The sequence below is a fragment of the Ursus maritimus genome, unplaced genomic scaffold (genome assembly GCF_017311325.1).
Source record: "Ursus maritimus isolate PB19 unplaced genomic scaffold, ASM1731132v1 scaffold_1, whole genome shotgun sequence".
In the NCBI taxonomy this organism is placed as follows: Eukaryota; Metazoa; Chordata; class Mammalia; order Carnivora; family Ursidae; genus Ursus; species Ursus maritimus.
This window is the reverse complement of record NW_024423343.1, coordinates 38,261,701-38,289,193: the sequence shown is the minus strand read 5'-3', so window position 1 is coordinate 38,289,193 and position 27,493 is coordinate 38,261,701. Positions and strand designations below refer to the sequence as shown.

Genomic DNA, 27,493 nt, shown 5'->3' with positions numbered 1-27,493 from the left:
TCATTCCTCTCAGTCATCCTGCCTCATTACAGCAGGGACTGGAGACACAGGTAGAGCTCCTCAAGCAAGCTTTTAAAATAACCCTACTTCTCTGGAGAATGGAGAAAGTGCTTTAATTTTGCTTAAACTACAGTAAGTCTTTTACTTGCATTAAATTACGTTTCATTATGAATAACCTTCCTCTCTGAGCAGTTATTTTGTAAAGAAATGAGTCAGTTCAAACCTTAAAGAATTTTCCTAAAGCCAGATAATCCAACCCATCAGAGCAATTGAAAACAACACATTGTTTGGCCACTGCTTTTGCTAAATCTTTGGTAGTTTCAGTCTTTCCAGTGCCAGCTGGCCCTTCAGGTGCACCTCCAAGGTGCAGGTGAAGGGCTCCAAACAAGGTTCTGAAATAGAAGAAATAAGCAATATTTGTAGAATAATGTCATTTTTAATACATATTATGAAAAGAGGAAAGTTTAAACCGAGAGACAAATTTTCCACTTCCTCTTCAGTAATTTCTTCCTTCCCAAGAACCTCCGAAAATCTGACTGTGCATTACTTTATCTATTATTATACTTCACTTCTGAAGAGCTGATTACGTATGACAGAATCAGAACAAACACACTTGAAATTCAATGCTGACTCTGGTCAATATGGAGAACGCAGCTGATGCCAAACCACCCAACCCCCCATAACCGCGAGCATTCGGAAATGCTACATAAAAACACCAAATAGTGACTTTTGAAATACAGAGCCATTTTGAAAGAGTGAAAAGGAAGTCACCAATGAAGAGGGAATGCAAAGCTGTCAGTAATTAGGTGCTAAAGCTATAGAAGTGCATATTGTTTTGGGATCTGCATACAAACACAAGTGTATTTGCAACCACATAGAAACAGATTTTTTTTTTTTTTTTTTTAGATTTATTTGAGAGAGAGATCTAGCAAGGGGAGGCAGAGAGCAGAGGGAGACAGAAAGTCTTAAGCAGACTCCATGCTGAGCTTGGAGCCTGATGCAAGGCTCAATCTCATGACCCCGCGATGGTGACCTGAACCAAACCCAAGAGTTGGATGCTTAACCAACTGCACCACAAAAGTGCCCCGAAGCAGAAAAATTCTTATACCGAGTAAGGTGAAGAGCTGGAGTGAATTCACCTATACAAACCGAGAAGCCTTGAAAAGCTGACATCTCTAAATGGAAACTAAAATTACTCTAGCAACCTACTTGAGAAAGACAAAGAAAGATTAACTACAGAGGGGATAGGAAGCTTACCCTTCATTGCAGCACCCAGTGGAAAGCCTTCATGAGGGCAGGGTCCAAGTTTCCATTATCCATGGTCACATGAACCCAAACCGAGAAATTTACACTGAAACCCTAAGATCCCTTTTAAGAGATAAATGTGAAACTGCTCCACATGGGCCACCTCCACAGCTGAGAAAATGTAAGACTGCATGGGGAAACAACCCCTACTAAAATGAGCTCATAATTAAAACCAGAGAGAGAGAGAGAGATCAAAGTTAAGAGTCAGACTTGCAGCGGCAGATGGACAAAAGTGCAGGGGAATTACTATATACACGGTACTCTTTGGTATCCTGGTGGTTTTTTAAATGAGATTCTAAATAAAAAGCAATAGACAGGGACACCTGGGTGGTACAGCTGGTTAAGCCTCCGACTCTTGATTTCAGCTCAGCTGTGATCTCAGGGTTGTGAGATCAAGCCCCACGTCAGGCTCTGCACTTAGTGCAGAACGTGCTTGAGTTTCTCTCTCTCCCTCAGTCCCTACCCCCCAACTCTCTCCTTCTCTAAAATAAATAAATAAATCTTTAAAAAAGAAAGACATAAGAAAATTGTGAGAAAAAAGTCAATTTCATAAAAGAGAAAACTTGAAATCTAGCAGTGAAAAATATAGTTATTGGACTTTTTAAAAAGTTACCAGATTAAATGGCAGAGTAAACACAAAGAAACAGAATTATGCACTACAAGAAAAATATGAGGTAATTACGCAGGAAGATACCAAGATGGAACATAAGAAAAGTTGAGAGACAAAGAAAAAAGAGGAAGAGAATGGGAAAAGGACAAAATTTAAAAAGCAATGGCTGTGGGGCATTGGCATGTGGCTCTATAGGTTAAGCATCTGACTCTTGGTTTCAACTTGGGTCATGATCTCAGGATCTTGATGCTGGACATGGAGCCTGCTTAAGATTCTCTCTCTCTCTCTCTCTCTCTCTCTCTCTCGGGGGCGCCTGGGTGGCACAGCAAGTTAGCTGCTGCCCGCCGGCTCAGGGTGTGATCCCAGCGTTATGTGATTCTGCCAGCACCCATCAGGCTCCCTCGCTGGGAGCCTGCCTTCCTCTCCACTCCCCCTGCTTGTGTTCCCTCTCTTGCTGGCTGTCTCTATCTCTGTCAAATAAATAAATAAAATCTTTAAAAAAAAAAAAAAAGATTCTCTCTCTCAGGTCCGGCAGCGGCTGCCTGTGTGCCCGCCGCGGAGCAGAGCCACTGAGGGCAGGGGAGGAGTGAGGCAGGCGCCGGCTGGCGGGGGCAGAGAGTAGGCAGAGCTGCGCGGCCTGGCAGAAAGGCGGCACAGCTCAGCTGGGGGTGGGGGCGGGGTGCGGTCCGGAGCCGCTCAGAGCCGGCCCGGCCTAGCCCAAGCGGCGCATCCCCGGGCTGGCGTGAGCAGCTGCCCGGCCTCCAAGCACCCCCAGCCGGCCGGGGCCCATGCGGCGGGTGTCCCTGCTGTGAGAAGCCCCGCCCGGCCGTGCTCCGCACCTTCCCTTCCCTCCCTTCCTCCAAGCTTCTCGGTTCCCTTCCCTGAGATACCGGCGCCATGTCCAGCGCCCGGACCCCCCTACCCACACTGAACCAGAGGGACACGGAGCAGGATGGATTGTTGGCTTTAAAAAGGGAGATTAGAAGATTTGCAGTCTCTGTTTACTGAAATGAATACATCAACGAGCGAATGGGAGGAATCTGAACAATCTAGGCAAAACTGTAAATGAGAAATGAAGAGTTATTAAAAGAGACGATGTTATAAGGAAAACTACCTTCTCCTCAGCTTTATAGATGTTAACAGTGTACTTTATCGTGTCTGAGGCAACGGAACACGTTTGTGTAGTATTATAGCGCCAGTTAAGTTGCAACATCACGTCAAGACCAATCATTCAGAACTTAAAAAGGAATTGAATATTTTAAGTGTACACACCGTGAGGTCTTTAAAAGCCTGAATTTGTTCCAGTTTTCTAGCCTAGAAATGAAAAAGTCACTGAATCTTACAGGATAAGTTACGACATTGCTTTGGCTGGAAAAGCCCACCCAATAGCCGAGAGACTAACAAAGTCTTGAGCAGCAGACATTGCCGAATGCCCACTGGATGAAAAGTCAGTAAAATCCAAGGCAGGGCCACTTCGTGTGTTACCATGACTCGTCGAATTAAAGATCTAGCTACAAATATGATGACGGAGTTCATATCTTGTTTGTGGACTCGTGCTTTTGCCTTACAAATGAGCAGATTTACAGACGTGGCTCAACCTGTGTCCGCACCAACTACACCTCCAAGAATTTTCTTTTATGTGAATGCTCAGCAGTGAACACAAGTAGTGATAAATATCCAAGGGGTGAATAACTCTTTTGACTCTCATGGCTCATCCTAGAACAACTTCATTTCCATTTGCATGATTGGTGCAGAAGCAATGGCAGAGAAAATTGCTGGCGTCATAACATGAATCAAGGCAGTGAGTGGCACCAGACTCCACTAGTGGTGGTAGTCGTGACTTCTTTCCTGCTCTTTGCTTGTGGTTTAAAAAAAAAAAAGCCATTTCACTTAAGAATGTCTTGGATGAAGCACTAAAAATTATTAATTTTTATTAAATCTCAACTCTCTAATAAAAGTCTCTTTAATATTCTGAGTGATGAAATGCCAAGTATCCGTGGAGCCTTGCTGCTGGATACCGTAGTACAATGACTGTCTTAAGAAAATGCACTAGTGTGTTAGAGCTGACCCAGATGCATGGATCATCGTTTTTACTTGAAAAAACAACTGACGATTAAACTGTAGTTATTCATACCTGAGTGTTTAGTGGACATTTTCTTGAAATTGAACAAAGTGAGTCTGTCACCATTGCCAGTGATAAAATTCAAGCTTTCAGGTGAAAATGAGAATTTTTAAATTTCAAAAACTTGTACTTGTCAAAGACTTTTTAGATGAGATCAGTGGTAAAATTAATGGAATGTGATTTTTTTGATATTGTATGAAATGTCAGTATTTGGAAATTCTGTATAATTCAACGAAGGAATATTTCCCCGATTGCCAGTAGGTAAAAGAGCCACTCAAAAAGTGCAAGATAACCAATGGATTTTAACATAAAAGTACACAAAAAATTCATTGATAAAATCTCAGATAGTACGTTGCAACTAGCTTTTAAAAACTACTACTTTTGAGCTTTGGCCTGGTGTCAAAGAAGAAAAATTCTCAGTATCTGAAAGTCTATTACACTCCATTTTCCAACTACAGGTCTGTATGAAGATTTTCTTTGTATCTTACAACCAGAGCAACAGATTGAAGCACATCGAATGCAGAAGCAGATATAAGAAGTCGGCTCTCGTCCATTAAGCCAGACACTAAAGAGATGTACAGCAATGTAAAACAATGCAATTTTTGCCATGAATTTCATTTTGTTTTAGAAAGTACAGTTTTTTTCACACAAAAATATAGGTTTTCCATATAAACATGTAATGGGTTTATTATTTTGAATGAATAAAAATATTAAAAAAAAGATTCTCTCTCTCCATCACCCTCTGCCCCTCCCCTCCTTTCCCTTCCCCCAACAAACAAACAAACAAACAACTAAATAAATAATGACTGAGAATTTGCCAGAATTAAAGAAAGATATGAACTGAAAACTCTCAAAGGGGATAAAAACTCACCCACATAGAGTAGCATTACAGTGAACATCAACAATAAAATCTTAAAAACCATGATAGAAAAAAAGTACCTACAAAGGAAACATAATAACTCAGCAGTGGCAATGAATGCTGGGAGAATAATATCTTTGGAGAGCTGAGGGGAAATTATGGTTCACTTACTGTTGTATACCCAGCTATCCTATCATTTAATAATTAAATGAAGACCAAATTTTGTTTAAAAAGGCATTTTTAGACAAAGACTGCTGGAGCTCACTACTTGTAGAACCTCACTGAAACAATTACTAAAGGATGTTACCTAGTAAGAAGAAAACTGAAACCAGAAAGAAGGCAAAGGAAGAAGCAATGGTGAGTTAAGACAATGATAAAATTTTTGGTAAATGTATATATATATATATATTATATATACATCTAATATATTTATATATTATATATATATTATATATAATATATATATATTAGATGTAAATTAGATGTAAATATATATATATATATTAGATGTAAAAAAAAAAACATGTAACAGAATATAAATAGAGCAATCTATGCCAGATCATCGTATCTTACAAATAGTAAAATTGGTCACCTAGCACCAGGGCACATAGAAATTGGCTGGGGAAGCTTGTAAAGGAGAGGTCGAGAGTAAAGATTTTTGGAAAGAGCTCTTAGTGTGTTATTTCCCATCCCTCTCTAGAGAAGAAAGCACTTGCCCCACTCCCAAGCTACCTGAGGGGCTTTAGAGAACTATTCAGAAAGCTTGGCACACTGTCTGACTCCTGGGGTTTTCGTAACACAGGAATTGGGAATTCAATCACAGCTTAAAGTACTTAAAGTCAAGAGAATGCCCGTAGCCATTCCTGATGGAATGGAAAACAGTGACAGTGAGAGAGAGGTACTCATACTACTGGCAAAATAAATGTATGTTTATCATCTGACCAGATCTAGATCCCACCGGAAGGAGCTAGAGCTGAGTCACGTCGAGTGCGACTCTGTGCCTGAGCATCAGAGAAGACACCAAGGTGAGCATCCATGTGTGGGTGACCTCAGACAGAGGCTGAAGCAAAAGTCACCAACAGCCAGCCAGAGAAGGCATTTTCCACAGGTGACTGGGGGTGGGGGGGCTGGGGAGGGTTTCCAAAGAACCCACATAAATATCCCATGGGAGATCTGGCACATCTAGGCTTGTGTCCTCATTGAGGACACTAAACAGCCAAGAGATAGTTGCCACACAAGGCACTTGTCACATGTGAACCCACCTCTCCCTTTCCTTCTCCCCTCTTCCATTAACCCCCAAGGCTGGAGGAGCCACAGGTGAGCTATGGAGGGATGAATGCAAAGGACAGGGATAATATTGACAAAAAATTGACCACATTTGCCTCCCCAAATGCAGGCCTTGAGTTGTGTGAAGCTCGAGCTGGGAGAGAAGGGGAGTTTTAAATTGGATGAAAGATGTTGGCTTTGATACTAGACCTAATTCGACTTTTAATATCTGAAAAAAATAACACTTTAATTTAGTTTTTGACAATAATTTGGAATGTGGGAGATGGAAACTAGGAATAAAGTTGTTAAAGCCCTTTTATTATTCAGAAGCATGATGGAAAAACATTTCAATGTAAATACCTACGAGTTATCTAATGGAGATATCCAGCAAGCATGCAGCACAAGTTTATAGGAGAGACCTTGGCTGGAGATACAGATTTGTGGATCTTCGGAATGTAGGCTATTAAAGCCTGAAAGTGGATGAGAACATTTGGGAAACCATGAAGCATGAGACAAAGTGCCACATGAAAACAGAAATCTAGAAAATTCTGTGTTTCAGGGGAAGCAGCAGGTTGCCCCAAAGGATCCAAAACAAAGAAGAAGTTTCCAGAAGAAAGAAGAAATGAACAATGTAAACAACAACAGTAATATAAGGCAATACTTAGCTCCAGAGCTAAGAGGAGAAAGCCAGCAGAGAAAGAGAAATCGAAGGTCAAGTTGAGAAAAGTATTGAGTATAGGAAAAGATAACGTAGGATACATTTACCAAGTGGAAGATAATCTGTTTCTTTTAAAGATTTGGTGGTCTAGGGGTGAGCAAAATTTATTTCCAATAGACCCTTAAATTAGCGAGTTTACCTGTAACATCGATCTGTGAGTGGAGTAATAACCAGCCGAGGGGAATTACCCAGATACTCATATCCGTATCGTAAGCCAGCATTGATCATCTTTGTTTCTAAATTATTCTCCTAGGATAAATCAGAGAAAATGAAGCTAACTTAACAAAATTTTAAATAATATGAAATCTCAAACTCCTTAATAAATAATTGTCAAGTTATAAACAACATCTTTAAAATTCACTTTTCAGGGATGCCTGGGTGGTTCATCAGTTAAGCATCTGCCTTCGGTTCAGATCATGATCCCAAGGTCCTAGGAAATAGCCCAGGGTAGGGCTCCCTGCTCAGTGGGGAGTCTGCTTCTCTCTCTCCCTCTGCCCCCCCCCCTCAGTCTCTCACTCTCTCTCAAATGAATTAAAAAAATCCTTTAAAAAATTCCACTTTTCAGACATCGTTAAATTCAGTAGAAGAATTCAATATCTAATTTCCCTGGGTAAGTCTGAAGTCACTGGCTTCAATTTTTTCCATAGGTATCTGTAGAAAATATATTTGTTCCCTATCTCTCCTATATTTTTTTTTTGCTTGCTAACGCTTTTTTTATTAAGTTATAATTGACATATAATATTAGTTTCAAGTATAAACAAAATTTGTGTATATTATAAAATATTTGTGTATATTATAAAATAATCACAGTAAGTCCAGTTAAGATCTATTATCATATATAAGTACAGTTTTCTTATAATGAGAATTTTAAGATTTACTCTTAGCAACTTTAAAAATGCAATATGTTATTATTAACTATAGTCAAGAGACAGTGTATTAAATCCCCATGACTTATTTATAACTAGAAGTTTGCACTTTTTGACTTCCTTCACTCATTTCTCCTGCCTTTCCACTCTCAGCCTTTGGCAACCCCCAATCTGTTCTCTGTATCTATGAGCTTGGTTTGTTTTAGATTGCATGTATAAGTGAGATCACATTTTATTTGTCTTTGTCTGACTTATTCCACTTAGTGTAATGCCCTCAAGGTCAATCCATATTGTTGCAAATAGCAAGATTTCATTTTTAATGGCTGAATAATATTCCATTTACATATATATCACATCTTCTTTATTCATTCACCTGTCAATGGACATACAGGTTGTTGCTATACCCTAGTTAATGTAACTAATGCTGCAATAAACATGGGGGTGCATATACCTTTTCGAGTGTTTTTGTTTTCTTCAGATAATACCCAGAAGTGGAATTTTTGGATCATATGATAGTTCTATTTTTTTATTTTTTGAGGAGACTGCATCCTGTTTTCCATAGTGGCTGCACCAATTTACATTCCTACGAACAGTGCACAATGGTTCCCTTTTTCCCACACCCTTACCAGTGTTTGCTATCTTTTGTCTTTTGATAATGGCCATTCTAATAGGTGTGAGAGGATCTCTCATTGTGGTTTTGATTTGTATTTCCCTGATGATGAGTGATGTTGACCATCTTTTCATGAACCTGTTACGTTAGCCAGCTGTGTGCCTTCTTTGCAATAATGTCTATTCAGATCCTTTGACCATTTTCAAACAGGTAGTTTGTGTTTTTGCTATTGAGTTGTAGGAGTTCTTTATATATTTTAGAGGTTAACCCCTTATCAGATATGACTTGCAAGTATTCTCTTTCACTCAGAAAGTTGCCTTTTTAATTTGTTGATGGTTTCCTTTGCTGTGTAGCACTTTTTAGTTTAATGTAGTCCCTACTTGTTTATTTTTGCTTTTGTTGCCAAAAAAAAAAAAAAAAATCATTGCCAAGACGGAGTTAAGGAGCTTACCATCTATGTTTTCTTCTAGGAGTTTTATGGTTTCAGGTCTTATGTTCCTGTCTTTAATCCATTTTGAGTTAATTGTTGTGTATGGTGAAAGACAGTGGTCCAGTTTCAGTATTTCCTATGTGGCTGTTCAGTTTTCCCAACACTATTTATTGAAGAAACTTTTCTTTCTCCATTGCATATTCTTGGCTCCTTTGTCTTAAATTATTTGGCATATACGCCTGGGTGTACTTCTGTGCTCTCTGTTCTGTTCCATTGATCCACGTGTCTGTTTTTACGCCAATACCATTCTGTTTTGATTACTCTAGCTTTGTAATATAATCTGAAATCAGGGAGCGTGATGCCCTCAGCTTTGTTCTTTTTTAACACTGCTTTGGCTATCTGGTGTCTTTTACATACAAATGTTAGGCTGCATACAAATTTTAGCACTGTTTATTTCTGTGAAAAATACCATTGGAATTTTGACAGGGGTTGCATTGAATCTGTAGATTGTTTTGGGTAGTAGGAACTTTTTAACAACATTAATTTTCTAATCCACAAGAACAAAGTATCTTGTGTCTTCTTCGATTTCCTTCACCAATGTGTTAGAGTTTTTAGTGTGCACGTCTTTCACCACCTTGGTTAAATTTGTTTTTAGGTATTTTATTCTTTTTAAGTGGGATTGTTTTTTTAAAATTTCTCTGATAGCTCATTATTCTCTTATAGTTAATTGTTTGATTCATTTTCACCACAGAGTAGGTATTATATTATTGCCATTTTACAGATAAGAAAACGGATGCTTATAGACAGTAGGTAACTTGCCCAGGTCATACATCTGGTAAGGTGAGGGTCTAGCATTTGAAATGATTCCACAGTGAGCTCCCATCCACTACCACTCCTGTGGTTTTCCAGGGGTCTGGTTGTTACCTTTTCTCCTCCCACTCCATACTTTTAGGCCTTTCACAGAAGTGAATCTGCTAAGAATTTTTGAGTCCATATCTCCCAACATCCTCAGCAACTTCTTCCCACTCTCAACTGCCCCACCTTGTCCACTGTACTAACTATTCTACTCCTCCTGCCTTCCCAGTTGTGACTGCCATCACCACCCACCCAGATCATGTTTCCGATTCCTTCAAATGATCAAGAGGAAACTTTCATGATCAAATCACAATAAAGTCTGATTCTTTTTTTTTTTTTTTAACATTCTTTAGATGTATCAAAAATTGAAAAACACAATTTTAAGCTGCCTAGTTAGGACATTTTACAGATTCAGCAAGCATAAGGACTCATTTAAAATGAGTAATTTTTTATAATGACTCAATTTGTGTCTCTATATGTATTTATACATAATTATACATTTGAGTATGGGTTTGGATATAGATGAAGACACAGTTTTTTGTACAGATTATATACAGTCTTTGGCTGCCTTTATCTTCAGTCTGGAGAGTGCTTGTTTGATAGTAATCCATCAGCAAAAAATCCTATATTACTGATACTATTTCCCATGAGAGCAAGCAAGCACAAATTAAAAAGCTATGAGATGAAATTGCCATGTAATAACATTCAGTGATATCACTTACTTGCCAGTAGTACCTAAGCTGACTTAACCACTCGAAGTCAGAGTCATCACTAACTTTTTTTTTCACAAGTGATGTGAGGACATCTCTAGCATGGACATCCAGCACCACGAGGGCTCCCAGAGTAACACGATTCTGCTTGGACAATTTGCCACGGACCAAAGTCACAATATCATCAATTTGCATGTTACATTTTTCTAAGTATTGCTCAAGAGCCTGAAAGAAAAAAAGATATGATTAATGCGATCAGAATTTTTTTTTAAGATTTTATTTATTTATTGGGCAGAGAGAGAGACAGCGAGAGAGGGAACACCAGCAGGGGAGAGGGAGAGGGAGAAGCAGGCTTCCTGCTAAGCAGGGAGCCCAATGCGGGGCTCGATCCCAGGACCCTGGGATCATGACCTGAGCCGAAGGCAGACACTTAACGACTGAGCCACCCAGACACCCTGATCAGAATTTTCTGAACAAAAACATTTTGAGCTAGTCTAAATACATAGTGTTTCTGTACATTTTCCGCCACCTGACATAATTTAAAAATAATCGGTTTTTCTTACTAGAAAAGTATTAGGTGAACAAGGCCAAGCTGGCCAGATGCAGTGGACACACGTGGTTTGTGTCTACTCATCATCCCTTCCACATCCCTATTTCCATTCCTTCTGTCTGCTCTGTGGTTCTGGTGAGCAGTCCATCACCTTGCCCCACCTCCATGGCAACAAGGGGTGGGAGGAGGTGTGACCCAACCAGAGCCAATCATAGTTCTTCCCAGAAACCACTATACAGGCAGAGGGGGAAAAGCGCTTCTCACTAGGTTTGGCGGACTCTTGAGTATCTGGGTCTGAGGCCACGGCAAGCCTTCATCCCCACTGCGGAACAAAGCCCACCAGAGCCTAGTGGAGCGGAAAGACATTAGAAGAGAAGCTGCAGCAGCACCAATGCCCTGAGACCCTGGATTCCAGCTGCCTTATATTTCAGGACTGCTGTGTAAACTTACTGGGCAGGATACGTGCCACGGAAAGATCTTAATAAACAAAACACCTAAAATTTTAGTTTATGGTGAGCAATGCCAGTTCTGAGAACAAGTCTTGCTTTGGGATCTGTTTTGGGTGGGGTAAATCTAATTAGTAAGTCAAAAAAGAGAAGAGGGTTTATGATGAAAATCAAGTTAGAATCAATGAACACTGCTATGCTTAAGGGAAGGGTCAGTATGCCCCAGCAGGCTGCTGTGGTTGCGTTCTCCACTCTAATAATATTTAATAAGCATTGAGCACCAAGGAGTGCACCGCATTCCTTCAGGACCAGTAACAGGTAGTGAGGTAACTACAGTGAGTGTTTCCAAGAATGAGAAAAAGTTTAAAGGATGGGGCTGGAGACTGCAAACTGTTTCTCTAAGGGGCACTTCTCTTAGTCATGGAATGATTTTATCTTTATTTTTAAGGAGGTAATTTTTTCAAAGGTTTGGTGCTTGAACACTGCTGTCTTCATATTATTTACATGATCGATTCCTATTAATTCTCTTCGTAAGCAGTGAAAGACAAACTTCTGTCCCACCCATGTTTCAATAGATACAAGTGTTTAAATTCTTGGAGCCAATTAGTGAATTTAAGTATGTTGAGCATATAAATTAGTAAGAACCAATTTGATCCTAAGAACATAAGCCACACCAGTGGGCACATCTTAGTTTTCTCATCAGTAAAAGTGAGGATCATGTGAACCTTACCAGCTCTCAGACTGTAGAGTTCAACACAAAACATAAAATAAAAACGTAATATTTAGACCTGACAGTACAAATTATATGTTTGTAAGAATTTATTACTACCCACAGTAGCAGAATGTATTTTCCTATACTAGGAAAACAGATGTAGAACTAAAATTTAACTTCAAACTGTGATAAACTGAGATCTTTAGGAACAATACTATATGAATCAATAAGAATTCAGATTAGAGGAAAAAAATCATATTGATAGCATTTTTGTTACATTTTCTTCCTTGTAAACCGTTCCGTACAGTGACCTAACGAAGCTAAAGGTAACTACTATTATATTCTGCCAAAATAAACCCTATCTGAAATCAAATATTTTTATCATACCTAGATCCTTCTACATATGATACAATGACTCAAAATCACATCAATATTTGCAATATCCTGAGATCTGTGATAGCTGTGATTCTTTCATTCATTGTACAGTCCCTGTAATGCCTCACGCAGACTAGTTCCACAATCACCATTCGCTGAATAAATAAATTGAACAGGTCCTCTGGGAATGTGACAGCTTAACATATAGGGCTTTTGTAACGTCAAGCTCCGGACAACTTGGGATGTTTGCAGAGAATGCAAGTATCCAGTCTTCTAAGAGGCTGCCACAAGTCTCCAGCTGCTCTACCAAAGTCATCAGTTTCAAATGTGAACCACACGTTAATTAGGGGAAAAAATGATCAACACATACAATACTAAAACATATGCTAGCCTCCCATGATAAAACTACATGTTAAATCTTTAAAACACCATCAGTGCTATAGAATACTAAAACATGTGCTAGCCTCTCATGATGCTGCTACAGAACTTGAATGGACTAAACACAGATGAAAGAAACAGGCACAAGGTGCACAGATAGGTGATCAAGGGCATAATGAAACAGGGTAGTTGCAAGCAGATGAATAAGAATTAAATTTTAAGGACACATACAAAGCTTAATTTCATATCGCGAAACTTAGGTATGAAAGCACCATAAAATGCAATGGAAGAGGGCAGCCTGGCAAGCAACAATAACAGAGGTGTAACTTGCTAAGTCTTGCTAAACTACGGTTTTAGAGGACCTTGAGTCTATGACGCTGAATCACCCTCAAGCAGCATGGGTTCTCATTTTGCCTTTCTCTGTGAATGGCTCCATACCTGCATCATATAACATGAGCAGGAAAAAAATTACTGAATAGACTGATAAATGAGTCAATAAATAACTCAATCTCAGTATCAGTGGATACTGCTATAAACAAAATAAAACCCCTCTTTGTATCTGTACACAATATGGTAAGGATTACAGGCAGATAGTTTTGAGCAGAGGACACATTGACATGGGAGTGACCTAAATTGCATGTCGCTCGAGATTCAAATTATGCTTGAGAGGTAACTGGAAGCATGAAAAAGCTGTAGTTTACATTTAATGCTATATATCAACTCCTACCTTTTGCAGCTTGCTTGGAGTGAGACCAAAGAAGAATATGAACTTGACAGAAGAGGAGAGGTTTGATAAACACATTTAAACTGAAGAAATTCAGAAGATGCTTACAAATTTGTCTAATCTGCTCAGATTTGCTTCTTTGTTCCCTGCAGACTATGTCCCCACAGTGGCGAGTGATAAAGTTAGTATTGTGGTTTGGGGAGCTGACCAGGAAGCAAGGCGGGAGACCCAGGAGGCTACGTGTTGCCCCAGTAGCCTACATTGGTGATGGAGGAACCCTTCTGTGTGGGGAGGTTGATGAGTGGTAGCTTTAAAGTAAAGAGAGAAAATGAATTCTCTAGACCCACTGAACAAAAACAAAAATGCGTATGGGGCTAGAAGCCAAGAGCCCAGAAGTAACTCCAAGAGCTTACTGCTGTGAGGGAAACCCTTATTCTCCAGTGCCCTGTGTTCCATGAAGACAGATATTTTTCTGGGAAAATCCTGACTTTCTGCTCTATGCCCTCATCCCTTTCCACAGGAAAGAAATAAATGACCTGTTGGTAAGTTTGACAGAACTAAGCATGCGTCACTCAGCTCCTTCCTCTATGGGATCTGCCTGCTTACAGAGAATATTAGTGTGTCTCAAACCTCAACGGTACCTTAGAGTTAAAGGCAATAATACGAAATTCCATGTCAAAAATATATTTAAAATTCTTGATTTTAAATAAAAGATCTATGACTACTATATTCCAATTGGTCCATCAGTCAACTTGAAATCCTATCTCAAGGATAGGAATGTTGCATTAAATGTGGTTTCTGTTGTTAATTACTAACAGCAATCCAAGTAATATTATTAAATTAGTATACATATTACAATATTTGAAATTAAGCATCACTCAAAATATCAATAATTATTATTCAAAATCAATACATTAAGAATAAAAATAAAAGTAGTCAAAATAAGTCAACCAATATCTTGTCTTCACAGGGTGGTTTTACTCAAGGCATAAAAGAGAATTATGTTATTTTTCCTCCTAATCTTTCTGAGTTTAGGAAGTTCCTTAGTTCTATTACCATTCTATTTTTAAAGGTACAAAAATGTATGTAATAACAAGATTGAGGCTCAAGTACCCTTGACGTTTTAAGAGGATTGTCTTTATTTTGTTTTTTATAATTAGTGTATTCTGGCAATAGCACTAGTTGAAAAAACGTTGAAAAACCTGGGGGTAATACAGCTTACCTCTTGTCCCGTTGAAATAGCTGTTTGTACTTCCATCGTCCAAAAGGTTTGAGATACACAGAGCACTGTCTGTCCTGGCCAATCTCTCACCCAGTTAATTCGCATATTTTGTGTATAGGCAAGCATTGCTGCTCTGATTACCTAATTGGAAAAAAAAATGCTAAAGATCGTTTCACAGTTTACTTGAATGAGCTATACAATGAAGAGCTAACCTCCTATATGGATTAACTCAAACTGTTCAACTTTTTACATCTTAGCCAGTTATGAACTCGAAGCATTAGACTATTTAAATTCAAGTTTATCCATATACCTGTGAGTGAAAAAATACATTACATAGCATTTTATTTTGGTGATATGTGATCAATTTGTGTGAACCATATTACATCAAATATTCACCTGACCAGTTGTAGCTACAGATATCCTAGATGCATTTAGATTAATCAAGCACAAGCAATTTTATTGTGAAATATAAATTTAAGTCATTCCAAAATGAGATCTGTCAAATCCATAGACAATAATTTTCTTTGAATTTCATCAGATCCCCATTCAGCCATGGGCTCACGTACACATGCACATTCAGGCAAACCACACAACTCCTCTCAAGTTCCTCCTGTGTTTCCAGACCTCACTTCTTCTCAATCTGTAGTTAGATGCCCAAGGCAATGATGACAAGCCCAGGTGTATAATTCATTTATGGAGAGTTAAGTACCAGAAAAGTCAGGAAGTCTTATTACGCTCTTTGCTACATGTTTTATGTCCAATTCATGTACTTCTCCTCCATATGTTTTCAGTGGACGGACATAAACATTTTTTTCCACGAGCCATCAGTGAGAAACATTCTAATCTCCTCTTCCATGTATCAACCAAAAACAGTAATGTTACCTGTGAGGTGATACCCACTTTAATGTTTGATTTCAGAAAAGACTGTCAAATTAGATTTTTCTGAGAAATACATAAAGGATGTATGAACCTTTCTGGATTTCTAGTCTAGCTAGATATTTATGGAGCTGAACAGAGATGAAGGGCAGTGTTGGCTATTGATAACAAAGAAAATTTCAAAGGTCAGAAAGAGCCACAGAAAGGGCAGGTGAAAACGAGCAACTGAGACATGGGAGGAACATAGAAAATAGAAGGTACAGAACAGAAATGTCAAGGATGGAGTAAATACATGTTCTAGAAGGACAGTGTGGAAAGAAAAAGTGGAAGACATTAAAATCTAAATCACGATTTCTACATAGTTGGATGAGGAGAAATATTATGAAAAGTACATTATTGTATGTAAAATATATCTATGTGTGCCATATATAAATGTATGTGTATATATACATACATAAATTTATATATATTTTGGAATTAACATACACATGATAATCCAGTAAGATAAAGGGGCAAACGTGCCAAGAACATGACTTTTTTATTATTTACAAATGACCCCAAATTCATTTAATTTAAGCATACAATAGTCTTTCAAGCATGCAAATACATAGAGTAAAACATAGTAACATACATCTCTATTTGTAATACTTTATAATGGATTTGAGTAACACATTTCAGTAACACAAACTCATACATGAACATTTAGGGAAGGTACTTTCTACACAATTCCTTGCCACTCCATCTAAACACTCCGAAATGGCAACCAAAATACCCTAAGTGCTTTGACAAAAAAATTAAAAGAATAGTCATAACAGTATTAGGTCTAAAACAATGAGTTATCACTGTGTACATCAATTAACAAACCGTAAACCAAGGCTGCTAAGTAGTGGTCAAAGCGGAGTTCATTTACATTGCTTACAACTACATAAATGGGAATCTTACTTGTCAATATGTATCAAGGCCTATGAAATCTCATCTCTTTGACCTAGTGGTCCTACAAATAAGAAGTTATCATTAGAAATAATTCAATCAAAGAAACCAGCTATATGCATATGGATATTTAATCCACAATAGGGAGAAATGAAAAACTGTCCAAATGACTTTACATCTACTTAAAAACCATTATTCAGGCATATGTTAAAATTATATTTAAGAAGAGAAAGCAGCACTTAGACACATGATATCCATTGAACACCTAGATTCTAATGAATTTTCTCAATAATGTGTGAGAGAATCTGAAAAAATCAATGAAAACTGTTAAGACATCATGCCATATTTCCTTCTCCTTCCTGCCCTCATACCCCCTACTCAATCATGAATTTTATTCTTGATGAAGAACTTGAATGCTAAGTCCATATTATAGTGAAAAAAGTGAATTTAAGTGTTCAATTAATCTGTTTTTGTTGCCATGAATTGAAATTTTTACTAATAAAAATAACTACAAATGACTGAGTTGATGTTTTATGAGATATGGAAAATATGAAGTGATGGTTACATAGGAAGTATTTGTGATTTTCTAACATTTTGGTGCATATTTTGTATATACACGGGACAAAAAGATTCACTATAGAAACATACATGTCAAGGAGATTGATGTGAAACTGTAGAGATGCATCCAAGGCAAGACTAAACACAGACTCTGTAGACCAAGGTGTGTTCAATTAATGTTGAAAGAACCAGCTGTGGCTTCAAGAAATGGGACTTATGACTAAAACCCAAGTTTTCTTTAGTATCAATGGCATTTTGTCCCAGTTTTCAAGTGAGTCCCCATGAAATTAATTTCATAGACCATATCTTTGTCTTTAAGCTATCTATTACAATTGAACTGGTAATTCATGACTCAATTTCTGTCTAAAAAAGAGTGCACTTATTAATAATACCATAATCTCTACCCCCAACATGGGGCTCAGACTCAGGACCCCGAGAGCCAGAGTCACATGCTTTGCCAACTGAGACACAGGCACCCCCAATGATACATTAATATTCTATATCTTTACTAGAAATAATGATAAACTCAGCCAAGTACCTTGTGGATGGATTTAATCATAACTCTCTCTAACTCAACCAACCACTTCTCCACTTGACCTCTGGCTTTGGCCGTTGAAATGGTCTCTGTGAGTTCCACAACCTCTCCTTCACTACTCTTCATGTGAGTAATGTCTAAAGTTTCTGTAAATTCTACTCTCGCAATTCCTTCAAAACATTTCTTCAAGTGAGGTTGCACCCTGTTGGGGGGAAAATGTTTAAGAGAATTAATCAAATTAAAGCAATTCCTCAACTTTCAGTGTTCTTTGTGTACCAATCATCACTCACAATTTATAAATGTGCATTATGTGTAAGGCCCCTATGCAATGCTGTTGGAGATGAAACACTGAGGGGGAAGAAAAGACACGATCCCTGCCTGAATGGATTACACAGTCCGGTAGGAGGTCATCATTAATTGAATAATCACAAAAAGATCTGTCAAACTGTAGTTGTAATAAGAGCTACAGAGGAGACACCCATGAGGCTTTGTTTCCAACACAATGAATTGAAAGATGTTAAAAGTAACATAAGGAGCAAACAATCTTGACTAATAGATAATACACTAATTGAAAGAATCTTCAAATGCACAAAACTAGCTTTTCAACTAGGATTTTCAGACTGCTTACAAATTATGAACTAGGTTCAGAACTTTACATGCTTCACAGTTCCCTAAATCAACTGCTTTGAAGGTTTTCAACTAGAGTCGTTATACTATAGATGGGAGGGGCTAAAGCCCTCATTTTTGGGACATTACCAATAACCAATTGAGCTAATCTTTAACAGGCAATAAAGAAGTGGAATATAAAAATTCAGACGGAAATCTAAGCCTAAATTTATCTTTTTGTCTGGATTACTTGTCTCCTACTTTGAAGGCACAAAGCACAAAACTAATGTATTTAATAGCTATCCATTCACTGTCTGCTATATACTAGACATACACCTTCTAAGGAATTGGGAATCAGCTTTGGGGGGAAAAAAAAGTCAAAAATCTCTGCCATCATGGAGCTTATATTCTGCTAGAGGAAATCAGGCAGTAAACAAAAAGTACATTATAGAGTATGCCAGATGATAAAAAAGATGCTGAAGGAAGAGGGCAGAGAAGATAATCCAGGAAAGGTGGCTAGGGAGGGCTGGAATGGCTGCCATTTTAAATACAGCAGTCAGGGAAAGTCTTCCTGAGGAGCAAACCTTTGAGCCTCTTTCCACAAAATCTAGAGGGGTTAAAAGAAGTCATGGATATTTAGTTAAGGAGAATCTTACACAAAGAGGACAGTACACTAAGGCAGGAGGCTGCCCCTTTTATAGTAGAATTGGAAGGACTGTAACAGAATGAACAAGAAAGCTAGTGGGAGATAAAGAGGAAGGATAATGGGAGACCACCTGCGTGGGTCATTGCAAGCCACTGTAAGAGTGATGTGTTCTGAAAAATCTGCAAGAGAAAATAGATGAAGCGTGAAATCCTCCCCCAGATGCATCACATTTGGAAAAATATCCTTCAATGATATTATGCTTTTAATAATTACACTGGTTACTGATAATATTTAGAATATTCTTGAACATAATTATATACATTTACATCCTGCCTTTTTTTAAAAAATTAAATTTAAGCAGATAAATTTAGCCATGTGTTGTATATGTAACTTACCTAGTAGGATCTTTAGTCTCAGACAGTATCTCAAGAAGTTCATCATTAGACAAGAAAAAGAATCTAGGGAAGAAGAGACGTTTCTTTTCCAAATATTCATTAAGTCCTTTAAGAATGAGTTCCAAAAGTTCATTTGATTTTTTCAGCCTTTCCAGCATTCTCTCAATAGTTACAACTTGTAGAACATGTTTGTCCTAAAAATTAAAAACACCCAACTCAAAAATATTAGGTACTAGCTTTATTTGTATTCGTATATTTAGGTTACATGTTTTTAATTGAACAAAGGTTAACCAAAATTTAAAGTGAATGTATATTTTTTAAAGTAGTCTCGCATATTCTAGGTCTAACTAACCTCTTTGATTAGTAAGAGCCATGTTGACTTGAATCATAGCGATAATGCTCAAATTTCTCATTCTAAGTTGGAAAGTGTGAGAAACAGAAAATGAGCAGGAGAGAGAGAGGAGAGAAGATGGGAGGGGATGGGAGGGGGAAAGCGGTGGACGGAGGGGGTGGGAAAGAGGGTGAGAAGGAGGGTGAGCACTCACAGGAGGGTGGAAGAAACAAAATAACAGTATGAGATAGGTTTGTCTTGTATTCTTTGAGAAAAAGCATTCCAAAATGATAAATCATCATTATTTCAGATATTACTGTTATCAGTAGTAAAATAACACAGTCCCTGTTTTATAACTGTAGATAAAAATGTAAGCGTTTGGGGGCAAAGAAAGGAGTTTTTGATAACAATCTTACATTGCAACACAATGTATTTGGCACTACATGATAACACTGCTTGCTGAAGGACTTAAGTTGCAGGTATATTCTTCCTAAACTCTCTAGAAGCTAAGACTGTTCTACCGTTAAGGTATGGATTTCTGAACATTTTATCACAGAAAAGTGCCACTGTGGGCTGTTGGGTTTAAAGTTATTCAAACACAGTCAAGTATTTAAAAGAGTGTTCTTTTATGCTGTGGGACTCAAGATAAGAATTATAACCAAAAGGTGGTCTTAAGAACTGATATTTTTAAAAAGTAAATAGTTTCTTGATTTATCAAAATATCCATATAAATAACCACTGGGTTTATGAAAATCTTTAGGAACACATTTTTAAAATACAACCTAGGTATCGTTGAAATAAAATTCTTTTTACTTCTTTTTCTTTAACGCCTGATTGATGTCATCTACATCTAGTCTTGGTCTTTCATTCCAAACTCAGGGATCACCACTGACACCAATGACAAACTAAGAAAAGTTCTTTACTAAGTAAGCATCAGAATGTTAGAAAAAGGTGCTAAAACACATTGGAGATATTAATCACCAGACCAAAAGTAGTCAGAAGACACTAGTATAGTTATTAATAGGGCATTGTAGAAAATTTATAGATATTAAGAGAATGTTGTTAAAAAACTAAACATGGAATTTCAAGATTAACTAATTTAGCTTACTTGTGGCTCTTAGCCTTGACTAAGAGATCAACCAAAAATGTCAGCTGTACCTTGTTCTATACAGAAATGTTATACTTCTGCAGGACTCTCTAAAATGTTTTTGTTAATATACTTGGAATGCAGCTGAAAAGGAAAGATACACTTTTCTGCTTTGGTTTGAATTTTAACAATGTAACTTGGAAACAGCAATTTAATCAAATAATAGAATTATCATTAATACCTATTTTCTCAATAAAACAGGTTCACATGAAATACATAACATGCCATTATATTCTCTTTAAAGAGACAATTTTAAAAAGACATTTTCTTTCCTAACAGTTTTATGTTTAAATATTTTTTAAAAACGCATGTAAAAAGAAGCATGACAAAGACTCAGATCATAATTTAAATGTGCGATTCATCCAATACGGAAAGGATAGAAGAGTACTCTGGTACTCCTAAATCCGAAAACCAAAATGATGTTCTCAGAGTGCCATCTTCTGGTAACATGTGCTTTTCCTTGTTGGAATAAAAAAAAAAAAAAAACACACAACAAAGCCTAACAGTTGCTAATAAATGTGAAAAACTCCTTTCACAAATTAACAATATTTGTTTCATTCTCAGCCAAAGAATTTATTGCAATATTGCTATCTTGGATCTGAGGTTTGAACGCTAAAGAAAAATTCAGCTATTTAAAACAACAGGTCATGTTTCTTTCTCTAAATATTACAATAGAAATACCTCTGGAAGCATTTAAGTAAATATTTTTTATTAGATTCCTGAGGTCAAACCTATTTAGACAGATTAGCTCAACGACAGAAAAATATGAGAGCTCTAAATGAACAAAGGCCATAATCTATGTACTTTTGTATGTGGACTTAAGAAAAAATAAATAAAAGTGATCATCTCATGACTGGAAACTAAAGTACCTTCAATTCCTTCCTGTGAGAAGGGGACCGTAACAGAGACTGCCTCAGAAAAAGGAAAGCACAGAACTTGTTCCTAAATCCCGGTCCTACTTATTACCTGTGTGACCTTGGGTCATTTACTTCACTGGAGTCTCCGTTTTCTTATCTTTAAAACGGGAATAAGAGCCCTCTTCTGAAGTGGTGATGAGGACGAAACTAGAGAAAATATTTGAAGCACCTAATATGGTATAAGCATAGGCACCACATATACCTGTAATGACCCTTTATTTTCTCTTCCATCACTGTCTGTTGAAGAGAGAGACAGACAGAAAGATGCTACTGGGGGCGGGGCGGGTGGGTGGATGGAAAGAATGAGGAGTTACTTCACTCCCTCAGTTTCATGGAGTTAAAGTGAAGAGTTTATAATCTGCCACTCTTCACGGGAGCTATTTATCATTGTAAAATAAAACTGGCTCTAAGTCCCTTTAAGTAGTGCATACAATCTCGCTCTGCAGTAGGCATTCCATTGGTATCTGTCGACCGCTGGCGCGAACGCAGAGTGAGGTAAGCCTGTAGACACACAGAGCAAGTCGAGGCAAGGATAAGCCTCCATGGTGCACCAGGATGGAACTTACAAGCTGTGCTCTCAGGACATAACTATAAGATGTTCTAATAGGAAGCTACTAGAAATTTGAAACTTAGTATGACTCCCTTGACACTTTAATTACTTTCTGTCTCCCAGAGGGGAAGAAAAGGAATTGTTAACTGTCATATTTTTTTTCTTGGTTAAAGGAATAATTCTACAAATTATATGGGTATTCTTTTGCTTCACAAGTATCACTCTCAGCAGCTCAAGGGACAATCAGAATTAATTTACTGGGTGATTTACATTTTTAAACCAAATGCGTGTGATATCAGGGGCCTGACACTTGAACTTGGGTGTACAGAGAAAGCATTCTAGTTACTGCTACCAGGAAGCTCACAGAAAGTACGGTTTCATACACTTACTGGAATTAAGCTCAAGCCAGTTCAGTAAACTTCTACAAGCATAAACTTCCTAATCAGAAATCCCTGGACAACACAAAACCTGTAAGATACTCTTTAAACCTCTTAAGCACTAAGAGAGAAGATGTGAATTCACAGAATAGACCTTGGGATACATTGCCTTGCATATTTTTCAGGTTTCTGCTAAGGCTTCTGGCAAGGGAAGCTCAGCGGTATGAGAGCCAGACTACCTAGAGTCAATCAAGCCAAGTCAATCAACCCAAATGTCCCCATTTTCAGTTCTCACCATCCTACTCTTTCCCAGTTAGTAATCTACCTTTCACATAACAGATCTGGCAAGGAAATTACATTGCAATTCGCCAACCCACTGAATCAGATTCTATCGCTCATTTTTGGCTACGTCAATCTTGTAGTTAGGAGAAATAAGAGGGCAGTCACAGAAGCTCCTTAGTCCTCTGACCATGCTTTGAATAGAGTTTTAAATTCTGAACTATGCCATATCATTCTTCAATTTCTCCAGTGCTATTAAAAGAATTCAGCCCATCTCATATCCCTTTTATCTCAAATTCCCACCATACTGACTGATTCTAGCAGCCACTTGGTCCACCAAAGCATTACCCATAAAATAGACTCTTCATTTCAGAAGACCAAGAACATAATTTAAGTGATTTTTACACTGCATGCCAGGTACCACCAGGGTTCCATCTTCAAATGAGAACTAGATTTTCACATCCTAAAACCCAACTGGGTCATATAAACAATCCTAGTTCCATCTTTGAGGTGGTCACACATTTATTCAGAGTTCAGGGCAGAATAGAATCCTTCTAGGTACGTTAAGCAAACAAAGACCCTTAACATAGGGAATGAAGCGATTACAAAATCATCAGGAGGTCTGAGGGAGCACACTCTGAGCTAGTCTTTCAGGAGAGACTCCTAAAACACTGTGGAACTGACCTTCCAGAGTGTTTCTACCCCTGCCTCAATCAGGACAAAAGGATACCACCACTGGCACTACTGCATTCAAGGACACACCATGGTGGCTGTGATTCTACGGTTCAGAAAGCCACTATCATCACTGCCTCTAAATACCTATAAAACTGATGACCAGACATTGAAGTTCTGCTGAGGGAAAAAAAAAGTCATATGCTCATGATCTTGCCTGACAGCAGAAATAGCTAAAATGGCAAGAAGATGGCTGCTGTTTCACTTAAGCTTTCCAAATCCCAAGTGAGTGTTTATAGTTGTCTAAATCTCATTCACTGCCAAAAACTAGATGCTAGGGAGTCTGAGGGAGGTGGTCTTCAGCTTTTCAGCTCACTAGAAAGAAGTGAGATGTGTGGTGCAAGTGATCATATTTACTATAGTAGAAAGAAAGGAAGGAAGGAAAGGAAGAATTGACCTAAGGTTTTTGCCTGAGCAACCAGGGAAAAGATATTACGTGTACTAAGGTGGGGTTAGACTACAAGAGGAAAAGTTTTGGGCAGAAGTTCAAGAATGCATTCTTCTGCCTGTATGGAACACAAATGAGGACTTGTAAGGACCAAATGTCAAGTTTGGAAGTGAGTGCAGTATACATGAAGAAAGATTATCCACTGCTTTCACCTATAAAGGGTAGGCAGTTAATTGGTTTCCATCCCTGAATCTTAAGGAGGAAGGCGAAGAGAATCCCTACAAATGTTTTCAAGTGTCTGCAAAGAGAGGAAGCTAATATCTACCCCCAGCTGAAAGTCTACCAGAGCACGAAAAGAACCTTGGGAGAAGATGGTGTGGTGGGATGACCATGTGAAGGAGGGGCAAAGACCATGTGCTCAAGGCTACCACAAGGTACAGAAGATGGATCCCACCTGTCTGCAAGCCCTAGATGAAATTAAAGGCTACAGACTTTTGAGATACCTGGGGCAGAGACACACATACAAGAGAAATGTGGCAGTAACCACCATTGGAAGGTCAGGTTGAAGATGCAGCCAAATCTCACAGAGGATGATCAAACCTGAGGGAGATGTTCAAGATAGAATCTCTTACCAGAGAGAACTTGTCAGGGGCTTCACCTGCCCATACTGAGTCAATTGACAGACTTCGCCTGTCCACAACTTATCAAAAAGCTAGACCAGTCACGATGCCCAAAAGTGAAGGTATAGTGAGTGCCTGGACACCACTGACAGGAGGCTGGACATCTTATGACCACCAACAAAAAGGACACCCAATTTTGCTGGATCAGTTATATCAATAAATCCTCTCTCATTCTTGCCCTCGTTCTTTCTCTCCCTCTTCCTATCTTTCTCCCCACTCTCCCCCTTCTCTTTGTCCCAGCCCCAGGCAATAAGCCCAGGAAGGAGAAAAGTAGTGTGGGAGGGCAGTCCCCACCTCTCCCCAACACTAGACCCTCAGCTTTGCCTACCCTGTGCAAAGAAGAAGAGCTCTGGGTAGAACATGAGACTGAGGCTTTGAAACAGGTATAGCTAAGTCTTCATAGGTAAAACTATCTTAATAGTGATGGAAAAATTCTGGAAGTAGATTGAAAGGTCAATAACAGAGCCTCTCCCAGTGAGACAGGGTCTTTGGTAGCAGGTTTCAAAACATGAAACTATCTTTCACATTCTATATTTAACCTCCGAGTCTTTTCTCTTGCATAGTTCTAAAAGAACCTTTATTAGGAATCCTCAGATGGAAAGTGATGGCTTTTTGTATCAAACACTTAATCCAGTGATGTCTCTACTACACAGGTCATCTCATTAACCTTCCTGAGAAAATATGGACTTAGGTTTATTTTCAAAGCTTTGGAGAGTATGGACAAAAGCTGTCCTGAATACTAATATATTGAGAAAAAGAAAATGTAAAGCCAGTTCAGGAAGACAATCAGGTCTTACAGCAAAAGTAAAGAAGTGCCATCCAAAAGAAACTGCTTATTTGGGAATAAGAGTAAGTAATGTTTTTTGTTTTGTTTTATTTGTTTTCTTTTAACATACAGTGTTTTATTAGTTTCAGCTGTACTTGTTTATTTATTTTAGAGAGGGGAAGGAGGGAACAAGGGAGAGGGAGAGGGAATCTCTAAGGAGACTCCACAATGATCATGGAACCCGGCGTGGGGCTCAATCCCACAGCTCTGAGATTATGACCTGAGCTGAAACCAAGAGTCAGACACTCAACCGACTGTGCCCCTCAGGTTCCCCTGTTTGTTTTTGAATGCAGTAGTTTGAAAGAATTGAAGATCTGCCTCCTAATTTACTAGTCCTAGCATAGCTACCCTTTTTCTATGTACTAAAATACCTATAAAATTTCCCTAGCAATATGGGGTTTTGAAGAGTATTTTGATCAAATACCAAAAAAAGAATGTATTTTTTTATCTTAAAAATTATCTTAACTAGGAAAATACAAATGTCTACTTTTTGCTTTTTTGAGCAACCAAATAGAATTTCAACTTTTTCCAAGTGAAAATGTATATAGGTTGTAAGGGTTTTGCCCTTTTGTAAGGAAATGATATATTAAAGGCTAAATTTTTTAAATAAATTAGAGATGATTAAATGTATTACAAAGTGACTCACGAATAGGTCCTTTAAATATAGAATTCCAGTGTGATTAATTTTACAAAAGTTTGGTTTATACAAAATTATGTTTCAAGTATTACTACATAAAATGAAGTAAACTTATTAAATCCATGTCTATCTTTCTGAATATTTTTCCTAGCAAATCAAATAGTTGATGTTGATACAGTATTATCCATATTTAGGATTATAGTCACAACTTTCAAAGTTTAAATAATAAAAATATGTGTATTTCTATTTTAGGGTAGGAAAATTTTAAGGTAATACTCATCCTACCTTACAGTATTTAATCAAAAACACCAATGGAGGGAGGAGTAGGAGACACCGTTTTCATCCGGTCCCCCGAGTCGGGCTGGATAGGTACCAGACCAGCCTAAACAACCACGGAACCAGCCTGAGATGCAGGAAGACGCATCTGGATCTCTACAAATGAACATCTCCAGCGCTGAGTATTGAGGTACGAAGCGGGGAGCCATGAAACTGTGCACAGATATCAGAAGATAAACGGAAGGGGGAGGGAGCCGCCGTGTTCGGGCGCCGGGAAGCGGTAGCCACTTGCAGGGGAGAGCGGGCGGGGCTCGCGGACGGCACCCGCAAAACAGCAGACTGAGACCGTGAGCCGGGTGCGTGCGCCACCAGGCATCTCGCGGAACCCCGGAATCCCGGTGCGCTCACTGGATCCAGACTGAGACCGGGAGCTTCCGGAGCGCGTGCGGGGCGGCTGGCGGCTGGCAGCGTTAGAAACACAAAGGACAGAGTTGAGTCAAATGTATATAAGATCAGACTGGCAATAAAAATGAATATCTGGAGGCTGATTGTCCACTACCTTTGTTATGATTATAGATGATAGCAGGAATAAGTACTATTCAAATGTAAAGGAGGTTATCACTCCTTCCAATCAACTATTTAAAATATTAAGAATGAAGTGCAGAATCAACTTTCAAAAGAAACTGTATATACATACAAGTGATAATTTTGGTAACATGGCATAAACATCATCATATAAATATTACTTTACCTTATTTGTTTTCAAGGCTTAATGAAAGGAGAGCCTCGCATAGTTTGTGTTTAATAAATGTGGTCATCCAACAACATCTGAATTTCATCAACTGATGACAAAATAAATGTCCGCTTTCTCTATAAGGAAGAGATGACAAATTCCATTGCATCCCACTCATTAGTCATCTTGTCATGGACTTTTCAGAGCATATTCTTTGCTAGCTGCTTCACTAATACCTTCAAAACTATCTAAATATGGTTCCAAATCCATGTCTAAAAAGTGAAGACAGTGGAGTCATCTGCTGGCTGCAGTGGGA

The 27,493-nt window shown here is 38.3% G+C and overlaps 1 protein-coding gene across 1 annotated transcript in view; it reads right to left on the bottom strand.

The window, feature by feature from the left end:
• The window catches only part of DNAH7 (dynein axonemal heavy chain 7), a 250,895-nt gene that overhangs the window by 160,008 nt on the left and 63,394 nt on the right, over positions 1 to 27,493 (bottom strand). The window contains exons 19-24 of the mRNA XM_040636571.1: positions 19,305 to 19,498; positions 17,661 to 17,859; positions 14,759 to 14,899; positions 10,364 to 10,576; positions 7,020 to 7,129; positions 224 to 392 (exon numbers count right to left, since the gene is read on the bottom strand). Coding sequence (XP_040492505.1) covers positions 224 to 392; positions 7,020 to 7,129; positions 10,364 to 10,576; positions 14,759 to 14,899; positions 17,661 to 17,859; positions 19,305 to 19,498 — 1,026 coding nt within the window. The remainder of the gene's footprint in view (positions 1 to 223; positions 393 to 7,019; positions 7,130 to 10,363; positions 10,577 to 14,758; positions 14,900 to 17,660; positions 17,860 to 19,304; positions 19,499 to 27,493) is intronic.